At 44.2% G+C, this 19,704-nt stretch overlaps 1 protein-coding gene across 1 annotated transcript in view; it reads left to right on the top strand.

Annotated features, from left to right (window-relative positions):
- The window catches only part of MEP1A (meprin A subunit alpha), a 34,567-nt gene extending 23,441 nt beyond the window's left edge, over positions 1-11,126 (top strand). Inside the window, exons 10-14 of the mRNA XM_077903752.1 lie at positions 2,487-2,702; positions 5,848-6,321; positions 7,271-7,444; positions 8,188-8,485; positions 10,328-11,126. Of these exons, the coding sequence (XP_077759878.1) occupies positions 2,487-2,702; positions 5,848-6,321; positions 7,271-7,444; positions 8,188-8,485; positions 10,328-10,484 (1,319 nt within the window). The 3' untranslated portion in view covers positions 10,485-11,126. The remainder of the gene's footprint in view (positions 1-2,486; positions 2,703-5,847; positions 6,322-7,270; positions 7,445-8,187; positions 8,486-10,327) is intronic.
- The last annotated feature ends 8,578 nt before the right edge of the window (positions 11,127-19,704 follow it).

The following is a 19,704-nucleotide window of genomic DNA, read 5'->3' as shown; positions in this document are numbered from 1 at the left end:
AGAGAGAGAGGCAGAGACAGAGGCAGAGGGAGAAGCAGGCTCCCTGCAGGGAGCCTGATGTGGGACTGGATCCCGGGTCTCCAGGATCACACCATGGGCCGAAGGCAGGCACTAAACCGCCGAGCCACCCAGGGATCCCCAGTATTAGCATTTTGATATGTAATCAATAGTAAAGTTATTAATGAGCTACTCCACACTTTCTATACTAGAAAGGTATTTGAAATCTGATGTGTAGTTTACCCCTATAGCACATCTCAGTTTGGACTGGCCACAATTCAAATACTCAGTAGCCACAGAGGTCTGATAGCAATACATTGAATGACGTGGCTCCAGATAGTTCTTACGTGTGGTTTGTATAGTGAAAAAGCTGTAAAATCACACAGACCTGGATTTGAAGTCTGGCTTCACAACCTGCTAATTCTAACCACAGATAGTTGTTTTTGTTGGTGTTGTTTTTTAAGTCTCTGCTTTTGTAAGCCTCTCTGACCATTCCAGGATATTGATACTTACCAGTGAGTTTGGAAGGAGCTAATGCATAGAGAGCCTCCAGCTGCAGACCCAGCAGCTTCCCTCTCCATTTTCTTCCAACTTCCCTTTCTGTCTAGAGGTTCCACTTATATTTTTATTTCCATTTTAGCATCTTTCTATTTTGTGCCTGCCCCAGAAATAATCCTGACCCTACAGACTATAATCAGTTTTTAAAAGCTAGACTGTTACAAAGTCCCTTAGTAACTGTGTGAAGTTGGCCCCTTCCCAAAAGGGACCCAGCTTGTCACCCATGCCAGGCTGTTGGGGTCAGAGTTCACAAGCAATTGCCACCTTTCCTCCAGCCTTGACAAAAGGCGAAAATTTCTCACCCATCATATTATCAAACACATAATCTCAAGTGTCTGAATTTCTTTCTAAATTTCCATCATAGCTTCTCATCCAATCTCTTCTGTGGACTTGCTACTAGGCTAGTATACCATTCCTAGCTAAACAGAAGAGTGACTGTCATATGAAGGAACACATTAGAACAGTGTTCCAGCACCTTACTAGGAAAAGAAAAGACCATACCTCAGAAGAAATATCTAGAAAAGTTTTACCAGTCATCATGCTTCTTCCACAAGAGGCATTTAATGGGAGTGCATTCCCTCTGTTAGAGAGCACCAATGGTGTTGAGATAGATGTGTATACTCAAAGAGCACAAAAGATCACTTGGGATAGAAGGCACCTCCCATTTGAAACCAGGAGAGATGAATGGATACCTTCGAGCTAGTGGCAGTGCCTGGGCAAGAACTCAGGTCTCTCGACTACCAAGTGTGGGTTATTAGGCTTTCATTTCCTACCCATGAGCATATCTGCTTGGAATTCCTCAGCAAGGACCATCTGGAGATCTTAGCCATGTGAGTTCTTATTTTATTTAACCCAAGCACTCAGTAATTCACAATGCGGAGAGCTCAGGCTAGCAAGTTCAAGAAAATATAATTTTTCCAGATGTAATATAAATGATAAAGCCATTATATATTTTTAAGCTTTAAGTAGAAAGCCTATTCAAAAGCTGATGCTTGCTGCCGTCGTGGAAGGTACGATGCCTCATGGATGAGGCAGGATGAAGTGGAAAGTCATGTCGCCAAAGTACCTAGAACTGTACTAGATGCTCACTTCATTTTTACTTTATGAGATATTTTGAGTGGATTCTTTAGTAAGAAGTTGAATTCTGGAGTACAGTTTAAAGGACTTCTTTATATGCAAGGATTGTTCTTTGTGCTTTACTCTGATGTGACAATCGATTTCCTAAATGACATTTTCCTTTAGCTGCCTGAGTATTTGGGAGGAGAGAGTTCTGAGATATAGGAGTTGAGCATACCCAAGCTTGGTTACAAGCAGACACTTTTCACCCTTGTTTTCAGTGTTCTTTCGAGCCTTCTTTACATTCAAGAGAAATCCTCATGTAGTCCCTCAATATGCCTTGAATGCCCCTCTTATGACACAGTAAAGTTGACTCTTTGCCACCGATAATGCATCCAATTACAGGCTAGAAACAGGTGAGACTGAACCCTTATCGTTGTGAATATTTCTATTCCAAGTCCTAAACATTGGAATCCCATAGTCTGTCACACAACTAGAAGATCAGCTCTTTTCCTTGGAGTGAAATCTCTAAACAGGAAAGCCAATAAGAAAATTGTATTCATCTCAGAGGCGCTAAATTCCATCAACCTTCTCTTTGATGGAATTAGCCTGTGTCTCCTTAAGTCAGAGGTATACAGTTCACAAGCTTGGGGGCAAAGGCATCAAGAGAGGCAGTGGAGAGCTGGGCCTCCGGCCAGGGAATCTGTCCGTGGAGACAGAACGAAGACAAACCACCTTGGTTTCGTTATCCCCACAAGAGTCCTGGCCTTGGTTGCCCGGGAAATAGCTGTGGCTCACTACCCCACTTGGCAGGAGTCCGGGGCCCCCGGGGTGCGGGCAGCTGGAGAGGGGTCATTGGGCTGCTCTCACCGCAGGTGCTGGCTACTTCATGCACTTCAGCACCAGCTCGGGGATGGCAGAAGAGGCAGCCCTGCTGGAGTCTCGGATTCTTTACCCCAAGAGGAAGCAGCAGTGCCTGCAGTTTTTCTACAAAATGACAGGAAGCCCTTCCGATCGACTCGTCGTCTGGATCAGGAGGGATGACAGCACCGGCAATGTGCGCAAGCTGGTCAAAGTGCAGACCTTCCGAGGTACCTGGAGACATTCATGGGGGCGCCGATTCGGCTTAAATCTGGGGTCCCACTCCTTCCTCTCCCTCCCCTTCCCCTCTCTTTGTTACTTCTTCTCCTCTTCCTCCTCCCTCTTGTTCCTCTCTAGTCCTCCACCTCCCTCATCCTCTTCTAAGAGCCCAGCATAGCATCTGGTACCTTTTAACCGCTCAATGGGTATTTCAGCCACTCGGAAATCAGACACCGCATCGGGTATTTGGGTGAAGCTGAAATATGCTTTTGGAAGAGGCCGATCAGAAAATAGAAATCCAATTATCACTGCAGCTCTGGAGACAGCCAGGGCAGAGAAAATGGGCAATTCAGGGCTAGAGCTGGAAGCAGAAGGGAAGTGGGAGCTGATGCTGCTACTGAGAGTGGTTTGGTAGTTGACAAGTGTTTCTGCATCTGTTTCCAAAAAACTGAATGAATAGCGTTATTTAATACACTGAACTAACTTGAAGCCAACTTATAGAGTTGGAAGGAAATAGGACATGTGTATATATTAACTTCATTACCATAATTTAAATATTCCTAAATGTTATTTTATGTATTTTTTAAAGAGGGTCAGTATGAAAATACTAAGCTAGGTAGTTGGGTTTGAGGGTAATCTGGGTGTAAATCGAGATCCAGGGTTATAAAGTTAAGTTTTTACATTCTTTTGTGGTGGTGGTGGTGGTGGTTCATTCACAATCAGAAAAGGAGAGGCACCCATTCCTATTTTTCCATTCAACAAAGAATTTCTCAATTAACATGAGTCCGGAGAGGGGAAGCATCATTTGAGTACTTCTAGAAGAAGCTGTTGCTCTTGAAATGTGGAAGCTTCCTTAGAGGTCACTCTTTAGAACAGGTGCCTGAATCACCTCTACCCAGGCCCTCTTTGGGCTACCTGGGAATGCTACAGGTAATGGTTTCGAGGGGTTCACTTTTCTGGCTGCAATGTGTAGAGCATCTTTATCAAATGATGGATGACAGCTAGGTGCCCTTTAAGAGTTGAGAATTTGCTATGTTATCAAGGATTGTACATATTTAATGAGAAAATGAATTAGAGCCTTGGTAATATTGATGGGATCTATTATTGCTCACTTCTATATAAAGCTGGAAATGCTATCCTCATAAGCATAGCATCAGCCAAACAACCTTCTTATGCTTAACTCAGTTCCCTACACTGCTCTGCTTTGAGTTGCAATGAATTCAAAGTGTGTCTCTGTTCAAAGTTTCCTAGAAGTGCCATATGAATGGATTTTTAAAGTAGCTCATTCTGATACTGGCTCGTAAATGAAGCTTTTCTAAAAGGTTAGTTGAATATCATTTAATGTTTATGTGATATTCAACTTAAGATATTTATAGCTTAAAAATTTAAACATATGGACATTTTTATTTTATTTTATATGTGTATTATATTTTTCCAATTTTTAATTTAATTTATTTTTTAATTTAAATTTTGTTAACATACAGTCCAATATTGGTTTCTAGGGTAGTAGTCAGAGATTCATCATTTACGTACACCTGTGTTGTGCTCATCACAACACAGAAAGAGGAAAAGTACTTCCAAAGCCCTCTGGCCAATTGCATTTAGATTAATTGTCTATAATACTCATCTGTTTGAATTCATTTTAGCCAATATTATCCACACTTGGGGTGCAGCATTTTTCTTTTCCTTTCTAAACCCAGTGCTTAGATATACCCTGGCAAAATATCAAAGTAGGGGCAGATCTTTAGGGAATTATGAGTTGCTCTGGCCTGGTGGTTTCCTCTCCCTAGACCCTTAAGCAACTTTCTTTCTTTCTTTCTTTCTTTCTTTCTTTCTTTCTTTCTTTCTTTCTTTCTTTCTTTCTTTCTTTCTTTCTTTCTTCCTTCCTTCCTTCCTTCCTTCCTTCCTTCCTTCCTTCCTTCCTTTTTCTTTCTTTCTTTCTTTCTTTCTTTCTTTCTTTCTTTCTTTCTTTCTTTCTTTCTTTCTTTCTTTCTTTCTTTCTCCCTTTCTTTCTTTTAGATTTTATTTATTTATTTGAGAGAGAGAGCACACATGACCAGGAGGAGGGACAGAAGGAGGGAGAAGTATATTCCCTGCTGAGCAGGGAACCCCATGCGGAACTTGATCCCAGAACCCTGAGATCATGACCTGAGCCGAAGGCAAATGCTTAACTGACTGAGCCACCCAGGTGCCCCTCCTTTCGGGTTTCTTCTGCTATGCAGCACAGAACCCCATGTTCTAGAACAGCCTTCTCACTTCTTACTTCAGCTTTTTATTCAAAATTCTCGCTTCCAGCTCAGTCTCAAGAAAAAAGCAAGTAGACATAATTTTCATTAGAATATGAATATCTGGAGAGTGGTAACTCCTTTTGTATTATTTGTTTTTTAAAAGAGGAAGAAGAGAAAAAATCGGATGTTAGTGGGTGAGTCAGTCTTTCATAGGGGAGATCCAGCTTGTCCTGCATGTGAACATTTACTCCAGAGCCATATACTCCAGATACCATATATCTCTCTGGCATCAGGTCATAGGTTGGACCCCATAAAATTGCCATTATTTGATTTTGAGCTTACAAAATGACTATTTTTATGATTCAGCCTATTACTTGGGTATTCAGTGCAAACATTAAGGGTTGAGGTACATTTATACCATGAAACCCAGCTTTGAAAGAACCTATGGAATTGAATAATAATGGAAAACAAATTCTGATTAAGATTTGAATATGAATATTAGAATATTGCATGAATATTAAAATGATAGTGTGTCTTTTTATAGCTGTTTCCCCTCGGTAGGTATGTGGCTTTGGAAAAGTTCCTTACCATGTTTATAATAGTACATGTCTCATAGAGATATTGTGAGGATTAAATTAAATAATTCATACAAAGCACTTGGTATGCAGGGCACCTCAGTGGCTTGGTTGGTTAAGCGTCTGACTCTTGATTTCAGCTCAGGTCAGGATCTCAAGGTCGTAGCACAGAGTCTGCTTTCCCTCTCCCTGTGCTCCTCCCTCCACTGGATCTCTCTAAATAAATAAATAAATAAATAAATAAATAAATAAATAAATAAATTCTTTAAAGCATTTGGCATGCTACCAGGCTCATAGGCCATGCTTAATAAATGTTGGCTGCAGTAGTCACCAACCTTCTTCTCTGTCCTCAGGAGACTTGGACCAAAATTGGAAAATTGCCCATGTGACACTCAGAGAAGAGAAGAAGTTTCGCTACCTATTCCAGGGCACGAAAGGTGACCCCCAGAACTCGAATGGGGGAATTTACCTGGACGATATTACTCTGACAGAAACCCCATGCCCTGCAGGTGTTTGGACAATACGGAATTTCTCCTCTGTCCTTCAGAACACGGTTAAAGGGCAGAAGCTCCTGAGCCCTCGATTCTACAATTCAGAGGGATATGGTTTGGGGTTGACCTTATACCCTCATGGCAGAGTCGACTCCGGTGGATCTGGCTTCTTGGGAATTGCTTTTCATTTGTGCAGTGGGGAGAATGATGCCATCCTGGAGTGGCCAGTGGAGAACAGACAGGTGATAATGACCATACTTGACCAGGAACCTGATGCCAGGAATAGAATGTCCTCAAGCATGGTGTTCACTACCTCCAAATTCCATACATCTTCAGGTAGGTGCTCTAAAATCTGCCCCTCAACCCGAAAGGGCCAGCAGATGTGATTCCCATCTCTATACAAGGATGACTGGGTGGCACAGCAGTTGAGCATCTGCCTTTGGCTCAGGTCATGATCCCAGGTCCAGGGTTCAAGTCCCACATTGGGCTCCCTGCATGGAGCCTGCTTCTCCCTCTGCCTATGCCTCTGCCTCTCTCTCTCTCTCTCTGTCTCTCATGAATAAATAAATAAAATCTTTTTTAAAAAGAGAGAGAGAGAGAGAGAGAGATTAACATTCCTCTCACATTTCCTACTTGAGTATATCAACAACATAGTCATGTTGGAATATTAAGTTAAAATTTTCAATGTCATCTTATCTCCCTTCTTTCGAATTCACTTATCAAGCATTTATTTTTTCCCTTCTCTCGAATTTACTTATCAAGCATTTTACCTCCCTTCTCTCGAATTCACTTCTCAAGCATTTATTAAGTGCTTATACTGTGCCAAACTCAGAGCCAGTTACCTAGAATATAAGCAAACAAGGCAATTCCTGCTTCATTGAACTCAGTCTAAATGAGATGACAGATACTGCTAATCATTTATCAAATACTCAGAATTTCAGTGACTTTTAAAATCTTGGTGATCATCAGCATGTTAATGACCAATAAAGAAATGGGCAGACTTTTTTTATTTTTCAAATGAAGAGCCTTAAAGCTTAAAAGGAAAAGGCTCTCACTGTCCCTCTGTCCTCATTGAGGAAGTGACTCAGTAATGGACAATTGACCATTAAGAGCTCTGGTTCTCTGCCCCTCCCTGCTCCTAATCCCGAATCTTAATTCTCTGGAAAGTGTAAATAATCTGATTTTTTTTCAATATATTTTTTTCTAACTAAGTTCTATATACTCATTAAAGACCAGTTGGAGAGTGAAGTAAAAGAGGTAATGTGATGTTATTTATTGTTTGCAGCAATAAATAACTCCGTCATCTGGGACAGGCCATCCAAAGTGGGATCCTATGATAAGGACTGTGACTGTTTTAGAGGCATCGACTGGGGCTGGAGTAGTGTCGTCTCCCACCAAATGCTAAAAAGGAAGAGTTTCCTTAAAAATGATGACCTTATAATGTTTGTGGACTTTGAAGGTACTTTTGCTGATCTTCCTGAATAAGTAATCCTATGCTCTGGGGGTTTCACAGATTTTGCACTGATTTCTGAGTATCTCATGGAGGATGAAGTTTTTGTTCTGTTTTGTTTTGTTTTGTTTTGAGGACCAAGTTCAGAAAAAAAAAAAAAAAAAAGATGTGCTCCAGGAGAGCAATTGCTCAGGGACTCACATCTGTATTTTAACCGTCCTTGAGAGAAACTAAAACTCTGATGCCACCTTTTTTGTTAATTTATCAAATATGAGAGTTTGGTGCCTTCAGTTTCGTTTTCATCAGTCTATCTGTGCTACCTTTCTGCTTCTTTTTTCAAGTTAAATAAATAAGAATGTGATTGGACGACTTTGAAAATAAAAATAACTAACCTGAGGGATTCCTGGGTGGCTCAGTGGTTGAGCATCCGCCTTCGGCTCAGGGCATGATCCCAGGGTCCTGGGATCGAGGCCCGCATTGGGCTCTTTGCAGGGAGCCTGCTTCTCCCTCTGCCTGTGTCTCTGACTCTCTCTCTGTGTGTGTCTCTCATAAATAAATAATAAAATATTTTTTTTTTCAAAATATAGCTAGCATGAGAATTAGCTGGATTCAAACCACCTTTCTATGTCCCTCAAGGTGGAGTCCAGGAGGGATGGAGGTGGCCCAGGGAACTTTCTCCAGAAGTAGAAGCTAATTGTAGTCAGATGTTAAGTATAGATCTTCCTCACTGCCCTTTTGTCTATTTCCTCAAGATATCACCTACCTTAACCAGACTGAAGTTCAAACTCAAAACACAAGGCTGATTCCTCAAGGCCTCATTCTCCAAGACGAGGAGCAGGTCTCAAAAGAAGGTTCCGAAAAGGTCTCGTTGGAGAACGCGCTCCCCGGCAGCCTGGACCAGGAGCAGCCCAGCCGGCAGAAGCGGTCAGTGGAGAACACCGGTCCTCTGGAGGACCACAACTGGCCACCATACTTCAGAGATCCATGTGACCCGAACCCTTGCCAAAATGAAGGCATCTGTGTGAACGTGAAAGGGATGGCGAGCTGCAGGTAGGCTCTGTGGCCAGGGGGAGGCAGGTGGGCCTTCAGCAGAGGTGAGCCAGACATTTGCTTAACCCTGGTAAAAAGTGCCGTTCTTGGGTTAGGGTGATGACTACCTCATGGGGTCACCTGGACTTGGCTGTTCCTTGACCCCACAAAGCTGTGCTCCGAGTCAGTGGGCTTAGGCTGTTGAGGCACAGCAGGGATCCTGCCAGGGCAGCGGGGTCCCAAATCTCCTCTCTCTTGACTTTTATCCTTTGCTCCCCACCTCTGGGAGATGATCAACAGCATCTTGAATGTTGTTGGGATTTTGAACTCCACTGCAGTGCTCACAAATGTTCCAGAGCCTTGAGCCCAGGAACTACACGACCTGCCTCAGTGGGACTTAGGACCAAGCTTAACTCTTTACTGACTGCCGATGTTATTGTTAATTATTAATTATTACTTCTATCATCTATTTGTTCTGTTGTACTATTACTGTAGTTACGTTTTTAATAATAGTAACAAGAACATCTGATATTTTTTGACTGCTTGCTATGTGTCAGGTGCTGTCCCGAGCAGTATACATGCATGACCTAAATTATTCCTCATGGCCACCCGGTAACTTAAGGACCCTCCTTGTCCCCATTTGGTGCGGAAGGAGGTTGAAGCTTAGGCTAAATAATTTGTCTAATGTACCCAGATGGCAAATGCTGGAGCTGAGACTTGCATCCACTTCTGTCTGTCTGCACTGTTTGCTATATTTAATATTTCTTTTTATAATGTTTATGGTTTGCATAAAATATTCCATGAAAGGATATAATATGATGATGGAAGCAACAGTTTCATTTGGCAGAATAGTAACAGAGGTAGCGACTAGCCTGCTTAGCCTGCTTGGCTCAAAAAACCTATGTTTCTTCTGAGTACCTTTCATTCTCCACTTTGTTTCTTCTTTTTTAAGCTTTTATTTGGAAATGATTTTAGATTTACAGGTACTTTTGTAAAAATACTACGGAGCCTCCTGTTCCCTAGTGTTAACAGCTTACATAACTGTAGGACCATCAGCAAAGCCAAGAAATGAACATTAATGCAAACAAATGCTATTAACAAATGCATTCACTAGACTACAGACCTTATTCAGATCTCTGCAGTCTTGTCACCAATGTCCTTTCTTTGTTCCAGGACCTAATTCAGGGCCCCTCCTTATATTCAGTTTCACGTCTCCTTAGCCTCCTTCAAGCTGGGACAACCTCTTCCTTCCTCTTTCACTACCTTGACACTTTCAAAGAATCCTGGTCAGTTATTTTGTGAATTTTCCCTCAATTTTGGTATGTTCAGTGTTTTCTCATGGTTACATTGAGGTCATACATTTTTGGCAAGAATAGCAATATGAGGGATGCCCTCATATTTGGGTGGGTCACGTGATCAGTCTGTCATGTGAGGGGCACGTGATGTCAAAGGAGTTATCCAGGCTCTGTCTGGAGAATTTCTCCTGTGACTTACAGTCTGAGCCAGTGTGGACAACATATTCTTTAAGTGCCCCAAACCTTCCTCCTGAGTCTTGCATATGGTGGCCAAGAGTATCCAGTCTGGAGACAGGCCTCTAGGGATGAGACTTCAAGTGTGAAACACTTACTAACTCTGTGACCCTGAGTAAGTGATTTAAGATCTCTGTAAAATGAGGATATGAGAATGGTCTGGTAATAACCACCCACTCACGGGACTGTTAGAAGATTGAAGTGACTCCTAAAAAGCACTTGGAACAGGGCCAGACATGCATGGCAACTGCCACTATTGCTGTTGGTGCTGGTAGCTACAAAGTGCCTGAGGCTTGGGTGGATTCCACACTGCCTCTGTGTCCTGTTCCCCCAGGTGTGTCTCCAGTCATGCCTTCTTTTACACGGGGGAGCGCTGTCAGGCCATGCAGGTGCACAGCAGCATCCTGGGCCTGATGATCGGAAGCGTGGCCGGCGTGATCTTCTTGTCCTTCGCCATCATCTCCATCCTTTCTCAAAAGCTGAGGCAGTGACCTGCCTGCTGACATCAGCCAGATCGCAGAAGCCTCTTCTCTACTCAGACCTTCCTTTCTGGGCCTCAGTGCAGTTTGGGGCGGTTTTTATCAGCCTTGCTTTGAACAGACCTCCAAGGACAAAGGCCTCCAGCCTCCTGTATGAAAATTAGGGTTTTTCTGGCCCCCATCCCCACATGGTTCTGTTACCCTGCTATGTGCCCTGAATGTAGCTCATGTGTCCTGTGACAACACTCATTACACTTCATTGTCAATCACTTGTTTAATCGACTGTCTTTAATAGACTGTAAGCTCCACCTGGGCAGGCCGTCATGTACCATGTTTGCTCCAGTGCCTGGAAGCATGCCTGGCTGGCGCATCGTGGGAACTCAATAAATGTGAATGAATGAACTGATAATGAATGAAGTAACTAAGTCATAGAAGCTATCATTTCTACTGCAGATAAAATATATGTGATGACACCTACATGCTGTTTATATTAAAATCAAATACATATTTTTCATCAGACACAATAGTATTCGTTGAAGGCTTGTGAGTTAGAAGAAGGATTCCTCCTTGCAGCAGGACCTTGTGGCATGCGCATTTCTTCTCCTCTGATTCTAAAAATAGGTCTTCACAAATTCAATAAATATTGAGTCAATACCTTCTGTGCGTCCGGTATTGCATGTAAATTTGGTGGAGGGGTGGAGAGGGAGAGTTATCCATAGCTCTTCCTCAGATCTTTTTAAGTTTAAAGCATATTTTATGAACTATTCATGTATAAAATTAGTGTGTTAGCAAACTGACAGTATCTGATAGAAGAAAGTTGTAAAAAAGTAGCTTAGGTACACTTTCTTTCCACAGTTCCTAAGGAGATAAAACCATTTGGGGCAAGAAAGTTCCAAGAAAGATCAAATCAAAGATTTGAGAACTGAGATTCCCATCCCAGTAGGTAGAGGCTCCACAAAGAGCTGACTCTGGACGTTTAATAAAAGATAATGTTTCAAGGACCCTGAGTGGTCCTGGCTTCAGGGTCCCAGCTTCCTAAGCACACACTTTATGGCCATTCTAGAAGCAAACATGCTGGGTTAAGAAGAATCCCTTTAATATAAAGGTGTGAGGAGAGATTGTAGCAGGTGCAAAGAGCACCCCTCGGGGACCGACTCCCCAGCCTGAGGGGCATTGGTATCCCCTGGAAGGCTGGTTAAAGCATGGATTGAGGGCACAACTACCAGGGTTTCTGATTCAGTAAGTCTGAGGTATGATCTAAGAATCTGTACTTCTAACAAGTTGCCAGGTGATATTGCTGCTGCTGGTCCCTGGACAGCACTCAGAACTGCTGCCTTAGTGGAAAATGGGTCTGGAAGTCAGGGACACCAGTCAGGCACATCTAACCAGCTGCGCAATTTTAGTAAAATCATGTGAGCTCTTGGTCTTGGTTTCCCAATCTGTCAAATGGAAGTAATGGTCAACCACGTCCTCCCACCTCACTTTAACACATCCAGGGTTGCGGAGCAATAAAATGGGATAATGAGTACAAACATATTTTAGAGCCAAATGCATGCAAATGTTACTGTTTAATACTTAGACAAGATGAGGCACTATCTAGCACCAGCCTAGATTTCTATCTCCAAAGACCAAACTGAAAATAAGCAGCTTTTGCCCCATGGGCTTCACAACCTGCGAACCCACATTGCCTTCCCAGCTAGGCCTGGAGAAGGTTGTGCCCTCCACAGTTATGCAGTGTCTCACCTCAAAAGGGAGCTCCAGTCTTCACTTCAGGCTCCAAATGCTGTTGTTGTTCTTAGTTTTATTAGAAAGAAATGTTCTCTGGCCCACGCCTGGCTTAGATGTGGTGTGGCTCAGAGGGAGAGGCCCCCTTCCAAACTGAGGACAGCATTGCTTATACACATGAGTTATCTCTGGAAGAAGCAGAAACTCAGATATCAAGAGTAACCTAGTATTTTGATCCAGTACTATAGAGGAAAACTGATAGTCAAAACAATGATAAGAAGGTATCAGACTGAGGGTCAAATATTTTGATATTTCCCCGTAGGTTCTCAGATCCAGCAGCACATCTACTAGCTAGGTGCATCTCTTTTGATAATTGATGATCATTTCTATTGATTGATTAAGAATCCTGCACATGATAGATGAGACATTGCATTTATCTTTTCTTTGAGTTTGAAGTTCTGGATCATTCCAGGAGGATTAGCAGATACTTTATCTTTTAAGGTGTTGTGGTGGTGATGGAAAGTAGGCATTCATGTGAGGCTAGAGACAGAGAAGTATATATTTCATCATCTCTAGGCAGTGTGGGATTTGGGATTTAGATGATTGATGTGAAAAAGGAAATTTTCTCTGTATCTGGGTACTTGGTTTCTTGGCCAACATAGTGGGAGGGGGTCAGAGTAGTTTGAAAATCTGAAAATGTCTCAAGATTCCCCCCACCCCATCCCTTATCCTTTTCTGTTTCCTCCTCTGGGTCATTTTCGTCTGTGAACTGGTCTGAGCCAATCTAGCCATTCACGAATGTCAAGTTCTTCAGTAATACCTGGAGCCTGAGATATAAAAAGTGAATGGAACCTATACCACCTTATCTTAAATATTACAATGAACATTAACATGTTTTGTCACACATGAACAGATTTATTATCTATCAAACCCGACAAAAGTCACCTGACCTATTTTGTAAATGTAGTAAAGTCTCTGCTCTGTGATTTTGCTTTCTAACAAACATCTTGCATTAAAGATTCACTCCAGGTGTGTGCAAGCAAATAATCTGAGGGCCAGGAAGAGACAATTGTCTACTCCAGGGTCTCTCAAACCTGGGCACCACCGACATTTTGAACTAGATATTCCTTGTTGTGGGTGCTGTTCTGCACGTTGTAGGATGTTAATAGCATCCTGGCATCTGTTCACTGGATGTCGGGAGTGCCACTCCCCTAGTTATAAAAACTAAAAATGTCTCTAGATGTTGCCAAATGTCCCTGGGGAGGGGGGCAAAGTCACCTTTGGTCAGCCAATGGAATAGTCTATCAAATGAGGGAGATCGGGATCAAATAAAGTTGTATTCCAAGTTTTTATTCCAAAGTTAGTTTACCTACTGGTGGTTCGTACCTCTACCTCTACATTTTTGATAATTCCAGTTTACTAATGCAAAAATAATTTATAGCATTCTTTAAACTAACAAAAACCCTCTGGTGTGGTTTGAGGTAGCAATATTGAAAAGTTTTTGCTTTGGATGTTTCTGCAGTACAGACTTTTGTTTAGGGTCCTCCGATGCTAACTACCATGGGGATGTTGCAGAGTACGTTGGCAAGCGTCTTCCCTCCTCCATCTCTGGATTACAGTTGACTTGAATACTGCATCCAGTGTAATAGGATATGGATGTATCTCTGAAAGCAAATTATAGACCATCAAACACCTTTTTTTCTCAAGCTTGTCCTTTCTGATGAATTATGTCATCCATTTTATGACTTGGAGAAAACCTAGGGATCGTGAGCTTCTACTCAGATATTTGAGTAAAGTGAACAGATTCTAGAGAGAACAAGTGCATCAGTCAGGTCAAAGATCCATTTAATAGGGGAATCTATTGTCCCCTTTTGGTTACCAGGAAAGCCTAATAAGACCAGTGGTCTGGGGGGCTAGGAGGATTATGCAGTGTAAACTAACCAACATCCAACAGGATGTGAAGATCTTTTTTGCTTGACTTTCTTTATTACAAATATTATTTTATGTATAATTAGTCACCTACTTACATTTCCATGTATTTGTGAATTTGGCTAAAATAGCTTTCCTATGTTAGTTATATAAAACATAACATATTTTTTCTGAATCTTCAAGCAAAATCAATTTTCACGGACATGTATTGTGTTTAGCTATGAGTACTGTTTAGCAAACTATCATAAACCCTAATGCATGGGAGATGGGAGAGAGTGGGACAGGATGGTGGTAATCTCTAATGAGTACTGAAGTGGAAGAAATGACAGAAGACAGGGAAATACAAATGAAAACCACAATGAGACAGTACCTCACATCTGTCAGAATGGCTAAAATTAACAAGTTAGGAACCAAAAAATGTTGGTGAAGATGTGGTGAAAGGGGAACCCTCTTACACTGGTGGTGGGAATGCAAGCTGGTACAGCCACTCTGGAAAACAGTGTGGAGGTTCCTCAAAAAGTTAGAAATAGAGTTACCCTATGACCCAGCAATTGCCCTACTAGCTATTTATCCAGCTGTTTTCACTGGTAAATTTTATTTCGCTTGCTGTGTACCTCTCTCCCAGAAGCTTTTGCATGGGAAACCTCATCTGCCCTTGAGATTGGGTGTTCTGTGAGATGGATGTCCAATGTAAGGGAGAATGTGCCAGAGCTATTCTTTGGGGGTGGGTGGCTGGGTGGGTGGGTAGGAGCAGTATCCCAAAGCATATGATATTCTTTTGCGTTCAGAAGTTGTCTGCCCATTACATAAGCCCAGGTCAGTATGTCCCTCTGTCCCTAGGATTAGCCTTCGGGGATGTCGGTACAATTTACTTCTTCTGGGTCTTCTCGGATCACACTTTGGCTGGCAAAGCCAGCAGCCTCCTCTTGAATGCATGTCGGGAAGCTCCACTAGAACTTACCAGCTGGCCTCAGCAGTGGGCGGGTGTGTCAGACGGTCCTGGGGCAGCTGCGGGTTCAGCGTGGATTGAAACTGAAAACCCAGCTTGGCAGTAGTTTCCCGTGGATGAATTAGAACAGGGGATAGGTCCATCCTCATCCATCCTTTTGAAGGTGCCTTGATGGGGAAAGTGTGAAATCCCTGGGACACGCGGAAGGCACCCATTTTGCTTCCTCAAACTACTTTCCAGACTCTTGTCTGGAACAGGGAAACCAGATGATTTGGGAGGGGGGCTCCTTTTAGGTCTGCCTTTGGTTCCATAAATAAGCTGTGGTCAGTCATGGGGGAAAGAACCAGAAGGAAGGAGCTATCCCGGCTCGTTTCTCCCAGAAACGTACACCTGCCTGCAGACTCCCCATGCACAACCGAGACCGTGTGGCTCGAACGTTGACTCTCCCCGTATCTCTCCAAAGCTTTCTGACGTGCTTGGCTCCTGCAAGGACCAGAGCATGAAAGAGCGTCGGGAGGTAGGGACAGTGGGCGATTCCTGCGTTCCTGGGTTCTGCGGTCTAGTAGGCCTCCATCCCACCTTCGCTCCAAATTCGGGGCGCATCGGAGTGGGACGCAGGGGCGGCGCCCCCCCCGGATGGCCACTAGGTGGCGACCAAGCCTCAGGAGAAGCCCGCAGGCCTGCGGGGAGGAGAGCGGGGCCGGCAGCCGCTGTCGCCCAGCGCCGCGCTGGAGGCTCCCTGTCGGTTCCGCTTGCACGGGGACAGCTGGGACAGCTGCCGGGGAGCTCCTCTGGGCCTGGGGACCGCTCACTGTTCCAGAAAAACAGCGAGCGGCTGTGCGGCTCTCTCACAAGCAGACACCTCCTGCACCGCGCGGGGCCCAGGCTGGCTGGCAGGGGGAGGGGGAGGCAGGGCCCGCCGCGCCCCTGCACGGTGCTGTGGGTGCTGTGGGTGCTGTGGGTGCTGTGGGCGCTGTGGAGCCAGCCGAGTGGGCTGTACCAGCAGGCTTCCCACGACTTGCACCATCCGTTCCTGTTGCTTTGCATGCTGAGAAAAAGCCCCCCCCCCCCCCGGGCTCCTGGGTTGGTTCTGTGTAGTTTAGCAGCAGCCAGCAGTATCACGTTGGGACTTGGCTCTGCAGTAAAGAAGGAAAACCGTGGGGGTGTGAAGGGTCTCACGTCTCCCCCACCCACGGTCCCTTTGTGCAGAGGGAACGCCGGTGACCGTGCAGCTCTTCATCTCGAAGTGTAAAGGGAAAAGGTGTGTATCTGGAAGATGGAAAGATGACTCCAGCCGGATGCTGGGAGACCACAGCCACCCCACACCGGTACTTGGCCCTACATCACCGCGGTCTGGCACAGGCGGGCCTCAGGGATCGTGCCCCTCAGGCCTCCCTTCTTGCTCCGTCTGCCCCAGAGTTGCTGGGCATAGGAGGCTTACGAAGACTGGTTTCCTCACTAGAATGTGCTAGAGAATCACCTCAGGTATCCATTTATACAGGACATAAGGAAAGATGGGGGTGGGGGTGAGTACCTAGAACCCTTACCCTTGAGGTTGGGAAATGGGAACTAATCAGGTGCTTTCTGACTGCCTCACTTCTTTGGAATCACTGATGAGAACACAGAGAAGGGGTGGGTGCATCACAGGCCTTTGAGATCATGTTCCATGATCTCAAAGTCCACTGCTTGGCATCTGCCGTTATGAGGGCTAATTTGATATGAGTGCCCACAGGGGCAGAGCTGTGTTTGAATGCTGCTGCTGGCTGGCTGCCCTGGAAGACAGGGGCACCTGGAAGTCTGCCACATGGGCCCATTTGATGCTGGGAAAGCGTCCCTCAGAGCAGGCCTCCCCTGGGAACCCTCTAATCACACTTGCAAAGCTCTCCTGCTTCCCCAAACTTTCATCCTCCAGGACCATCTTGTTTCCAGACCCAGGCTCAAAGGGCTCAGAAGGAGTCACAGCTGGAAGTTGATCCACAGGGGCGCCCCCATCCTCCCCATCCTCAAGGGCTTCTGAAGGCCCAAGGGGCTGTGGGATGGGCCTGGGATCCCATATGCACCCTCTGGGCGGTACAGGCAAGGGGCTCAGTGCTGGTCCAGGATCTGAGGCAAGGGAAAGGGTTGGACTCTTCCAGGAAGTGCAGAGGTTCTATGTGAAGGTGTGTCTACCTATGTGCTTGGAGGCCCTAGAAGAAAAGTCATGTTGTTACACATGGGATTAGTGGAAGGAAATCTTCAGTCAGTAATTTGTTTTTAGGACTGCCTATTTCCTCATAGGTACCTGATGAACCATGTCCTACCCTTTCTGATCCAATGTCCTCCCGATGACCCCCCTCGATGCCCAGGGCTTAGAATGCCCCTGAAATCCCTTTAGGGTCACCAGAGTTTAATGCCCCTTATGTCTCTCTGTGGTCAGCCTCTATCTGTCTTTCAAAGAGATATTGGAAATAATCTTTTGTTTGCATAATACTTGGCAGTTTACAAAACCTGTTTATGTCAACCATGCTTTGTGAGCCTGACAACTGCTTTGGGTGGTAGTTAGAATGATCCCCATTTTTTAGATGAGCAAACCAAAGAGCAGAGAGGTTTAGGGAAAGGCTCAGGTGAGTGAGGAAAAGGGTCTTCCTGTTCCAGGAGCTGCATTCTTTCTGCTATACCACACTGAGGAGAAAGCAGGCTCATTCTCCATGAAAGAAGGCTAACGGCGATTCCAGACACTTCCTCCTTCCTGGGGAAGATGTGAAACTAATTTTCTGGGACAAATGCCCTATGCTTGTCAAAAATCTCGGAGGAGGGTTTTTAACAGGGTGGCTTTCAGGCTAGCTTGGAGGGGCAGGAGTTATATGGAAAAGAGGTATTTGGGGAGAGAAATTCTGGATTTCTACCCACCCCCAACCCCCAGGATGTGCCAGGTCTCCGCACAGACCAGCATGGATGATGTGGTACCTGCTTTGTTTTAAATTCATTCTCCTACCCTGCTCTCGGTATACAGAAGGCAGATAGCAGAAAGCATTTGTCTCTGGTTTATTTTTTTATTTTTATTTTTTTTTACAATTGTCTCTGGTTTAAACCCTAAAGCTGTGTTGTGGGGCACTTGGGTGACTCAGCGGTTGAGCGTCTGCCTTTGGTTCAGGTCGTGATCCCAGGTTTCTGGGGTCGAGTCCCGCATTGGGCTCCCTGCATGGAGCCTGCTTCTCCCTCTGCCTGTGTCTCTGCCCCTCTCTATATTTCATGAATAAATAAATACAATCTTAAAAAAAATAAAGCTGTGTTGTTCAATGCAGTGGCCTCTAGATACATGTGGCTACTGAACACTTGAAATGTGACTGGACAACGGAGGTGTTTGGTTAGTGAAAAGTACATGCTAGAATTTCAGTACTTAGTACAAAAAAAGGAAAGGAATGTTAACTCCACTCCCCACTATTTCATTAATAAGTTTACATTAATTACATCTGGAAATGATAATGTTTTGGATATATTTGGTTACATAGAAATATTATTGTAATTAGTTTTAACTTTTTACTCCCCTCATGGAACCTGACGTGGGACTCGATCCCGTGTCTCCAGGATCATGCCCTGAGCCGAAGGTGGCACTAAAGCCCTGAGCTACCCGGGCTGCCCAACTTTTTACTTTTTTTTTTAAGGTGGCTACTAAAAATTTAAAATACACTCGACTTATGATAGTTCCTCAGACAATGCAGCTTACCTGGCACTACCAAATAGTTCAAAGAAAGCTGCAGTCGTTTTTACATAAAGTATTCATAGGAAGCATGCTTTTCTTCCTGTTTATATGAAGGAAGCAGAAACTTCATAAAGTCAGGGGAGAAAAGTCTTCAAAATACAAAAATAAACATCTTCCTTCTGAATGATGTATGCATTACCTTAGAAAGAAAAAAAAGGTGCAAAAGAGCAGAAAAGTCCAAATAAGCTTCTATGACAAGGCAAGCATAGAGAGATGTGTGGGTCTATTGAGGAGGAGATGTTCCCAGTCCCAGGCCACAGCACTTCACAGGAAGCCTTGAAGGATGAGAGGTGCCCAGCACAGAACGAGCATTTTGACTTTATTTTTAAGATCTGGGAGGTGAGTGTTAACCAAAGCTTAGAGGACTCCCTGGCACCTGTGTTGCTTAGGGGTCTCTGATCTGTTGGCCTAAGGGTCAAGGGAAAATCAGCTCTTGGACTCACTCTACCTGGCACACCAGACATGAACCGTGCTGGGGAAGACTGTCAGCCCTAAAAGTTGATATGCCTTTTTTCATCTGGACAAATCAGACTTTTCCCAAACAGCACCCTTTCCCCGAATTCCCACAGAGCTGGATGCCATCTCCTTGGGCAAGGTGACTTCTTTCACATTTGTGTATTGAGCAAACAGAGTTAACACTATAGTACTTGCATCACATGAGCTTTATTAGTGGTCCTGCCAGAGACCCTTTAAGTGTGATTACTGCTGTGGATAAAAATGCTTACAGGTCGCATAGCCACAGCTAAGGCCTCATACAGAATCTACAGAGCTGTGTTGAATCCTGCATGTTGTTTGTTTAAACCATCTGATGAAAAAGCCTGTATAAGCCTCTCCCATTAACTTGGGCAGGACTTGTAAATACATCACTCCCAGGAGTGGAATCCATC

This window comes from Canis aureus, chromosome 7 (assembly GCF_053574225.1).
Source record: "Canis aureus isolate CA01 chromosome 7, VMU_Caureus_v.1.0, whole genome shotgun sequence".
Lineage (NCBI taxonomy): Eukaryota > Metazoa > Chordata > Mammalia > Carnivora > Canidae > Canis > Canis aureus.
This window is presented reverse-complemented; position numbering and strand designations above follow the sequence as displayed.